We start from the raw sequence: 10,519 nt of genomic DNA, 5'->3' as shown, positions 1-10,519 counted from the left end.
ACGTGCACTTTCAGCTTCATGAGCAGGCAGCTCAACATATAAATAATCCAACCTTATTTGATTAAAACTGTATACAATTATACAGCGTTTTACGTTGGAATAAGCCCCGCCCTTTCACGCGGGGCAACATCACTACTTCATGATTTGCGCAGTATATTTTCAGCTGTCGGGGCTGACTTTAAAAAAACTAAAACAGCTCAAACATCCCCTCAACTTTCCTGCTCAAAGTAACATTTTAACCTAACGGCAAAAAAGGCAAAGGTATAGACACATAAACTACCGATATTATACTTCAGATCGCTTAAGCCGTTCGCGGGGGCGGTAAACGTCGCCATGGTAACCGCGGCGCGACCAATCAGTATTTCTCCAGAAGATCGCAAAAAACAAGGTTGATTTCATGTACTTATTTCATGAAGTAATGTCAAGACTTAATATCTTCAGTCATTTTCCATCTCAAATAAATGCATCTTGATTTAAGAATGTTTAGATATTTATACTAGAAAACCAGAGCGGGAATTAATTTTTTTGCAGTATGCAAATGTATGCATCTGAACGAATCAGGTTGTCAGAAATTGACATCAGCCAATGAGATTTCGCTTTTAGAGTTAAATGCCCATTATACTTTCACGATTGGTTGCTTATTAAAAGGAAATTAACATATTTGGATCTGACAGCATTGTAAAGGAGAGAGAGCTTTCCAGACGTGTGTGAGATTAAAGGAAGCAGAGAGAGATCGCGGATCATGATGATTTAAAACGACAACTTTTGTTGAATTTATGAGAAATCTACAGACGCAAATAGACAAAGTTAGTAAAATAAAGACCTAAATTAGTATTTTGGACTTTTTTTCACCACAAGTCTGAAAGAAGAAGTTATTGAAGACAAATAGCCCAAAATCTCAAAATTGACCAGTGAATGTTTTTGCCTGCCGTGTCTCGCCTTAAGCAAAAACTTTACTTTTTTTTTTTTTAGAGAACAAGACTTAAAGGTTGGGTAGGTCAGAATTGTCTAAAAAAAACTTTTATTCAAATTTGTTTAAACTGTCTTTATATACCAATACATAATTAAAATGCAAGTACTCTGAAATAGAGAGTATAAAAAACTGAGTGACTCTAGTGTATTTAATCTTCAATAAACACAGCTCATTAATTCCATTCACTCCCACCTAAAAACGGGTGCGCGACTGCGCGCACGTGGGCAGAGCCAGTAATAGCGGCGGTAGTCATGGCGACGGAGAGTGACAGTCGCGCAAGCCAATCACTTGTTTCGTCCCGGTAGGAATTAATGAGCTGTGTTTTTTGAAGATTAAATACACTATAGTCACTCAATTTTTATACTCTCTTTTTCAAAGTACTTACATTTTAATTATGTATTGGTATATAAAGACAGTTTAAGCCAATTTAAAAAAAAGTTCTTTAGACAATTCTTACCTACCCAACCTTTAATATCTTAAGTCATTTTACTGCTTTAGTAAATGGATCTTAATTTAAGAAATGTTTGATATTTGGACTGGAAACAAGACAAAAAATATTAAGTTGAGAAAAGCATGTTTTGCAGGGATGATATTTACCCCGTCCTTTGCGTCCCTGACCAGAGCGCCGTGCAGGAAATCTCTGGAAACCTCCTCGTTCTCGTCCAGCCACAGGATCACGAACGGCTCAAACCATCTATCCAGACAGAGACACAGCAGTTCAGATGCTGAGAGACTCAGGCCTCATCCACACTACTGCGGTTTAGTTTAGAAACGGAGAATTAAAACGAATACGATCTCCGTCCACACCAGCGTTTTAGCTGCGTATTAGAATTGATCTCCGTCCACATTAAAACGACTGTAAACGCGGATCACGTGACCACTCACCAACACTGGGCGTGCGCGTGCCGGTGTAAACAGCCGCATGTCGGCAGTGTTGGGATTGTAAAATGCAGAGTTTACTTGCACAACAGCTGCTAGCAAAGACATCTACATCAGTAACCCTTGTAATTCGTTATCCATGTTGCAGTCACGAATGTTACGTAGTCCAGGCTGTTTTTGTATGTTTTCTTCCCGGGGACGGGTCATGTGATGGGTGGCTGACGAATCAGGGAAGGATACGCCATGACTGATGACCCCCAATCATAGAGCCGAGCGTGAGCCTCTGCGTCATCGTTTCTAAAGTCCTCCGTTTAGACCGTCTTCACTAAGGCCCTGTTTACACGAGAACGCTCGCGGGTGAAAACGTACAAATATTTTATCGGATGTGCCTTTCGTTTACACGGCGACGGCGTTTTTGGGGCTTAAAAACGCAAAAAAGTGAAACCACCCTCCAGAGTGGAAATCTTAAAAACGCTCCACCGTCGCGTTCCCGTCTAAAGGGTAAAAACGGTAAAAACACAAAAGTCTGCTAGACAGTGAAGGCGTCGCGTACACGTTTACGTCACAGGCATGCGCCAGTACAGGAAAATAACCAAACATTATCAAACTAAAATATAGCATTAATTTCATTGACAAAAAAAAAAATATCTGTCATTATTGAGCGACACACGAAGAGCAGCGAGGGTTAAAGCAGCAGCTTTACCGTATTAAACATGACAAACTGTGTCAGTGTCTCCTTCACTGTCAGTGCTTCACATCGCCACCTAGCCGTCTGGAGTGCACACTACATCCAATCTCACACACTTTTGCGTCACCATATGCACGCAGATTTCCCCCCATAACACTTGTCTAAACGCAGAATAAAAAGTGATAACGCAACGCCACTTTTGCGTTTTCTCTTCGGATCGTTTCCGTGATTCAAAACGCAAAACGGGGTCGGCAGCGTTTCTAAACTTCTCCGTTTTAGGTCTCCGTTTTTGCAGTTGTAGTCTGGACGGGAGGTGCAAACGTAGCAAAAGGTCTCCGTTTCTAAACGAAAACGCAGTAGTGTGGATGGGGCTTCACACTATCGCACCGCTCATCTAGTACACAAGCGCTCTTACGCCGGGTACTCCGGCACGCGGTCCTGGAAGTACAGCAGCTCCTTGCAGTATTCGTTGTAGAGCCACTTCACCTTGAAGTGCAGGTTCATGTAATCGGCGCTCTTGCACAGCCGCTGCTTCTCGTGCTCTGACGGACAGGAAGTAGATCACAGAAAACAGGATGTTCAGATGAGACTTGAGAAGTGGAGTTTGATTGCCAGCCCTTTTAACACTCACTTCTGTCTTAGAAAAATGCAATTAAACCCCAGATCACAATAGAGCTAAAAACAAAGACGTGAAGAGAGAAAAAAGATTTTAAGACAGAGATTCAAGCAAACCTGGTTGAGTATGATTTCACGTTTCTAACTGTAGTTAGTGTGTAATGTTGTGTTTGATCATAAACAACATCTGCAAAGTTACAACGCTCAAAGTTCAAAGTAAAGCGAGATATTTGCTTTTAAAGAAATCGCTTTTTAAGGACTACAACAAACGGCTGGTAGGAACTACACGACATTCCTCCCGGGTTAGTGACATCACCAAGCCTAAAATTTACATAAACCCCGCCCCCTGAACACGATTTATAGATTATCAAGACAGAATATGCTAATGACTAGAAGATAGACCAACGCTACTTTTGCGTCATCGAAGGGTAACGCCCCTTTTTGGGGGAAAACAAACGGATTCCCCTGAGAACAGAACTCGCTCTAATAAGTTTCTTGACAGCAAAAATGGCACAAATATACACACTCTTTGTCGGCCGAGGACCGTGAGTGGTATTTAAAGAAGCTACTGGATATGGGGATACAGAGGTGTCCCTTTGAAATGGTCGAAAACTGGATTAATGACCCCACGCAGTGGCCAAATATGGACTATTCAGAGTTTCAGACATCTACCACTGTCTCGTGGAATCACCAAATAACGTTAGCCTATTTTTTTTGTCATTAACACACTCACAGTATGACAAACTAGACGATGTCTAGAGGAGTCGGTGGTTTACTTGGATCATATTTCACTTGATTTAAGCTATTGACATAGTTTTGTTGTCGACTAGTTAACGTTAGAAAGACGAAGCTGCTAGCAGCAGTTTAGTTGGTATGATAACGAAATTAAAGCCAGTAACTAGCAAGTACACTACTTCATGTTAAATACACATAGTTTGGGGGGTTGAATTAGTGACACGAGCAGAAACCAGCCAAGTCCACTTTAGTCCTAGCCTGCCACTATTTCAACAGTAAAATCAGTTTACAGCCAAGGTAGCGTGCCTAGTGAGATCTAATCACGTAACTTTAACGTTAGCTGCTAGCAGCTTCGTCTTTCTAACTAGTATAGCTAGTCGATAACAAAACTATGTCAATAGCTTAAAATAAATCAAGTGAAATATGATCCAAGTAACTTAAACCACCGACTCCTTTTGACATGGCCTCATCGTCTAGTTTGTCATACTGTGAGTGTGTTAATGACAAAAAAAATAGGCTACTTACTCTTTAAATACCCCTCACGGTCCTCGGCCGGCAAAGAGAGTGTGTATGTTTGTGCCATTTTTGTTTTTTAAGAAACATTTTGCAGATCTAGAGCGAGTTCTGTTCTCAGGGGAATCCGTTTGTTTTCCCCCAAAAAGGGGCGTTACCCTTCGATGACGCAAAAGTAGCGTTGGTCTATAACTACACATAATCTACATAAACTCATCAACTAACCATTCAGAAATGTTGTCACTTCTTGAGTCTCTCTATCATTGTCTGACATTGTCATTGAACATAAAAGGCTAAAAGTTTTTGAAATGTTCAGTGCGTGTGTGTGTGTGTGTGTGAGGTAAAAGGACACGAGCTCTTGAAGCTCCGCCCCCTGTGCCGGGAGCAGCAGCTCATTTGCATTTAAAGGGACAGACACAAAACGGTGCGTTTTTGCTCACCCTCAAAAAGTGACTTTAACATGCGATATAAAAATATCTGTGGGGTATTTTGAGTTAAAACTTCACACACACACTCTGGGGACATCAGAGACTTATTTTACATCTTGTGAAAATGGCATTATACCCCCCCTTTAAAAGAGTTTAATAAATCCTCAAGCTAAACTAAAACTCTGCGTGCAACAATATGAGTGTTGTGTTTAAAGAGGCGTTTTCTTTGTTCACTTCATCATTGAAACGTAAACACAACACTCATATGAGGATACGGCGTTCAGTGTGTGTGTCCGTTTACCTTCCATAGCGTACTTCATATCCTGAGCAAACATGTTCCACATCACCTCGGCACTGATCTTCCCCACGTTCAGCTCCTGAGGGAACCTGCACACACACACACACACACACACACACACACACACACACACACACACACACACACACACACGCGCGCGCGCACACGCACGCACACACACACACACACACACACACACACACGATTCAATATTATTACGATACTTCAAGACATATGATAAAAGGTTAACAAAAAATTTCTTGTTGATTAAAATGCTAAATTGTATGTTTCATTGTGTGTGTAAATGAATAGTGTTGGACTTGGTGCTGGAAACCCCATGCAGGACAATAGAGACTCCAGAATAACAATATTCATGATTCTGAAGATGAAAATACAGAATTATTTTAGACGAATATGCTTGATCTCTGTCACTGACTAAATATATTTAATATAATATAGGCCAGTTATTACTGGTAACATCAGACATTTGGCATTATCAGGACACAAATATCACCCATTGCATTATTATACATTATATTCAAGATTATATAGTAGTTTAATGTAGAACTGACACTAAAACTCTGAAAACTAGATTTTTTTCGCACACAGTAATTTTTATTTTGGGTGAACTATAGTCCTACACAATATATATCGTCACATCCACGATACATATTGTTGCATTTTTGTATAGTGATATATTGTGACACCCCTATAAATTAGGTATTGAACCTCAAATTTTGTGACATCAACTTCAACTTTTCAGCATCATTATCTCGGCTCTGAACCATAGATTGTAAAAAAATATGTACGTAGTGTGCGTGACGAGAGAGACCGAAAGGTTGCCGCTTGGGATGAACACACACTCACTGGTTCAAACAGGGTGTGTAGGAGTTCTTGTCCTCCTCTATAATGGAAACGATGAGGGTGATGAGTTTGGACCAGAAGTCCAGGTTCTTTACACTCGGCCCCTGTTCGTCAGGAGGAACCGTCTTCGCCTGGACAAGACCATAAACAAGAGAGTTACGTTCATGTCAAATACACCAAATATACCCGCACTGCAAAAATGCATGTGCTTTTTCTTATTTTCCAGTACAAACATGTAAACATTCTTAAAATCAAGACACTTGGCAAGCAAACTTGGATTTCTGAGGAATTGATCAAAATGAGTTTACGCTTAAACGTCCATACTGTAAAACTGATCAAAAATAAAGGAATTATACATTTGTTTAATTTTGAGGATTTTTTTTTTAAAGCTAGTACTATAGTAAAAATTAACCAACCGAGTATGATGGGTTAAATCAACCCATAATGCTAGGTTAAATAAACAACCCAATTTGCTGGGTAAAATTAACCCAACGTGTGTTCTGACCTATATTTACCCAGCCCTTGGGTTGTTTTAACCCAGTGTTTTTTAAAGTGTTCAAATTTGAATGTATTAATCGCTTTTTTCCCGCCTTGTTGGCAGAGGCTATTTACACTGACTCCGCCCCCTGACGTCTGGATGGGCCGTTTTGACGAAAATCGATCCGTGCTCGAATCTGCCTTTTGCCGACTCGCTCTACTCCCTTTTCCCATCAAATATCAAATCGGAAAGGCATTTATTCTCAATAATAATTAGAGAAAGTGGAATTAAAGGATGTTTAAAAATTAAGTGTTTATCGCTTAGGTAGGGCTTTACTGTCCCAATAAGGCGGTATCCATTTAAAGGTGCTGTATGGAGTTTTTCTACTAAAATGAATCCATTTTTTATTACCTGTGTGTGAATGGGTTGTAATCTCACAATAAAACGATCCACTTGGCGGGTTTTGCTATTATCTCTGAAAGCAAGTATTCCTATTTCTATGTGAAGTCTCCGGGTCGGATTTGCCGTGACTGAGACCTGCATGCGCTCCCGAGCGTCTCGCCTCTCGCCTCGTCTACTGACTGTGCACTCAACAGCGACGACACTGCATCTTTATGACATGGAGTCTGCTAATACTAGGAAACGACTAGCACAACACAGACTCCAACACAAACTCCACATATTAATAAAAAACTAAAGAAAGCACGAGCACTCGCTTGTAAACGTATTGGTTGCAATCTGAAACATCACCGCTAGATGCCGCTGAACACTCCATACAGCACCTTTAATAATTGTAATAAATATAAAAATATATATATTGCATACACTCTAAAAAATCCTGGGTTGTTTTAACCCAATTTTGGGTCAAATATGGACAAACCCAGTCATTGGGTTACATTTATAAATTGCATTTTTGATCCAACGTTTGGGTTTGTCCATATTTGACCCAAAATTGGGTTAAAACAACCCAGCATTTTTTAGAGTGACTGTTTAATGTACAACAGCACTGAGGTGCATATAGTATCTGCCACTATTTATAAGTATAACTAGCATCTAACTACTATTTACACTTATTGCAAAGAAAATACTATTTTCACTTAGTGAAATAGCATGTGTTGCAAATAGCCACTGCCTTTTTTTTATTGCCAATGTGTAAAAAGCTTGTAAAGAAACTTAAAAAAACAATGCTGGGTTGTTTTAACCCAATTTTGGGTCAAAAATGGACAAACCCAAACGTTGGATCAAAAATGCAATTTAAAAATGTAACCCAATGGCTGGATTTGTCCATATTTGACCCAAAATTGGGTTAAAACAACCCAGCATTTTTTTAGAGTGTAGGTTGTCCATTAAAGCCTGTAGACTGCTTTTTATGTGGAGGACGGGATGTTAAATTTAAAGTGCGGCTGCAGTTCCCTTAACGGCCACCGGTGTCGCTAATAACAAGGGTTTCTGAATTCTACATACAGCCTCTTTAAAACAAGAACAAATATCTGCTAACGGGGTCAGAAAAATCGATTCAAAGGGAAAACAAGATTATTTTTCTGACCCCGTGACTTCTCGAAAAGCATCTCAAGTCAATGCATCTTGATTTTTAGAATGTTTAGATCATTTTTTAGAAACATTTTGCAGTAGCGGAGCAGCTCACGGTTGCTGGAGAAAGACATGCATTTCAACAAATTGAAAATTACATGAGGAATTCGAAAATTACATGAGGAAATCCTCCTGTGCATTTATACGGCCTATAACACACACACACACACACACACACACACTGGGAGCATCAGTCAGTGCTACGGTTATGAGGTGTCAGAAACTCAAGACGTGTTTTCCATCTTGCTAATAAAGTTCAGTGCAAGTGCATATATATATATATATATATAGAGAGAGAGAGAGAGAGAGAGAGAGAGAGAGAGAGAGAGAGAGAGAGAGAAACATATACGACACACTGCGGTTCTTCTCCATTCATAACTGCCACAACACATCTACCATAATCAATATTTAATTTTCCATGAGAAGAACTTGCTCTGAATTACTAAACAGAATAAAATCAGCATGAGCGTTTGGGAGAGACGAACAGAAACTCATTCAGTCCAGCGCTCTCCGTTAAAACAACACGCGGAAGTATCTGAAGTAATAAAATATCTGTTATTAAAGCATTAACAATCACAAACGTTAATTTAACATAAAAGCACGCAGGCTGTGTGCATGGTTTGCCATGACTGAGTGCGCGCTCCCTTAATAATAATAATTCCTAAAATCGCGATCTCATACATCTGTTATTATCAATGAAGCTGACTGCATAATTCATATTTCATAATATCTTGTATAATCAGAGGATTTGCCAGCATGCAGAATTCAGCACTGAACAAAAAGTGTGTTTTGAGCGGTGAGGGGATTCTGTCTTAAATGCTTCTGATTGGCCATTGCGTTCCAGAAATCAACACACATGTCTGTGATTGGCTACATCGCTCAACGCTGCAAACATGTTACAAATAGAAACTCTGGCCTGTAAATCGTTTCTATTTAGTTTTAGTTGTTCTTGTTGCTTTTCTGCAACAGATGAATAACTATTTATTAGTTTTTATATGTTTTATTCATAGATATTTCGAATTAATCGTTTTAGCTGAATAACTTGCCTTTCCAGATTAAATGTCTGTTCTTGGTCTTGGATTTTGTGAAATAAATTTCGAAATGATAACTATTTTGTGTCTCATTTGATACGGTGGACCAGCTGTCAATCAAAACAGCTGACCAATGCCACCCTAGCCCTTATGTACACACACACACACACACACACACACACACTCATACTCACTGGGTCATTCTGATACTCTCGGCTGTAGAGCTCATGGCAGTTGTTAAAGATGTACTCGTACGTTGAGTTGAGACACGCTTTGACACAGTCTTTAACGACTTGACTCGCTCTCGGTGGACTCTGCAGTTCCTGGACCTGAAAACACACACAGACCAACAGTTATTCTTCTCGGCACCGAGACCTACATTTACATTTAGAGGGTTTAAAAGCCTATAAATATTGCTGAAGAGATACAAAACACTAACTACTCACAAAGTTGTTTTGGAGTCTCCTACAACTAGTTTACATGCATCAAAGGTAAAAAAACACTTTAATTTTCTTCATAATCTCCATCAGCTGTTTTCTCTCAGCGTCTGAAACGGTTCATTCGAAGATTCAGTCTCTCTAAACCCCGCCTCTCTGAGAGCTGCTCTGCTCTGATTGGTCAGACGCCCCAGTCTGCTGTGATTGGTCAAAACCAAATGCTCATTATCATATCTGAATCTCAGCTCTTGATACTCAGTGATACGAACAGTAACGATGGCGTGAGTTTTACTCTTCTCGACGTGAACAACACGAACTCTTCCAGTCTCAGATACAACTAGTGTTTGAGGGCGGAGCAAAGAGACGCTGTTCAGCCAATCAAGACCAGAGGCTGGCATTATGCTAATTAGTTCCAAACCTACAGTGAGACTGAATATCTGACGACTCGACTCCATTTATCTGCACTTTGATGAAACTCTGCAGACTTTTTACATTCACAAACAGCTTTATTACACACTGCATGCAAGGGAATATGTGAGAAAGCATAAGATCCGTCACCAGAAGAAAACAAAGAACAAACCTTCATTCTGAAGAAAGTGATACTGGTCAGAAGATCTACAGTGGACTTCAGATCCTGCAACCTCTCAGGACTACTGGCTGGAAAATTATTCTAAAACACACACACACACACACACACACACACACACACACACACACACACACACACACACACACACACACACACACACACACACACACACACACACACACACACACACACACACACACACACACACACACACACACACACACACACACACACTCTTCAGTAATCGATAGATCTGGAGGTCATCTGTGTAAGTGTAGAAGTGATACTCATTAATATTCATTATTCATCGAGGAGAATATGTAAATATACCCTGTACATCGAGAGGTCAATCCTCAGGGAGTTGTGCAGTTGGTCCAACAGTTTCACAAACCTCTCTTTCT

General features: G+C 40.0%; 2 protein-coding genes across 2 annotated transcripts in view; one reads left to right on the top strand and one right to left on the bottom strand.

The window, feature by feature from the left end:
- The window catches only part of map2k2b (mitogen-activated protein kinase kinase 2b), a 529,628-nt gene that overhangs the window by 171,887 nt on the left and 347,222 nt on the right, over positions 1 to 10,519 (top strand). The window lies entirely within an intron of this gene.
- The window catches only part of LOC306999011 (protein unc-13 homolog A), a gene marked incomplete at its 5' end in the record, with an annotated part of 92,763 nt that overhangs the window by 20,863 nt on the left and 61,381 nt on the right, over positions 1 to 10,519 (bottom strand). The window contains 7 exon segments of the mRNA XM_079613407.1: positions 1,571 to 1,667; positions 2,956 to 3,082; positions 5,133 to 5,218; positions 5,997 to 6,124; positions 9,287 to 9,421; positions 10,110 to 10,199; positions 10,449 to 10,517. Of these exon segments, the coding sequence (XP_079469533.1) occupies positions 1,571 to 1,667; positions 2,956 to 3,082; positions 5,133 to 5,218; positions 5,997 to 6,124; positions 9,287 to 9,421; positions 10,110 to 10,199; positions 10,449 to 10,517 (732 nt within the window).

This window comes from Phoxinus phoxinus (genome assembly GCF_949152265.1).
Source record: "Phoxinus phoxinus genome assembly, chromosome: 5".
Classification (NCBI taxonomy): Eukaryota; Metazoa; Chordata; class Actinopteri; order Cypriniformes; family Leuciscidae; genus Phoxinus; species Phoxinus phoxinus.
The sequence above is the reverse complement of the archived record's forward strand: the minus strand, read 5'-3'. Positions and strand labels throughout refer to the sequence as shown.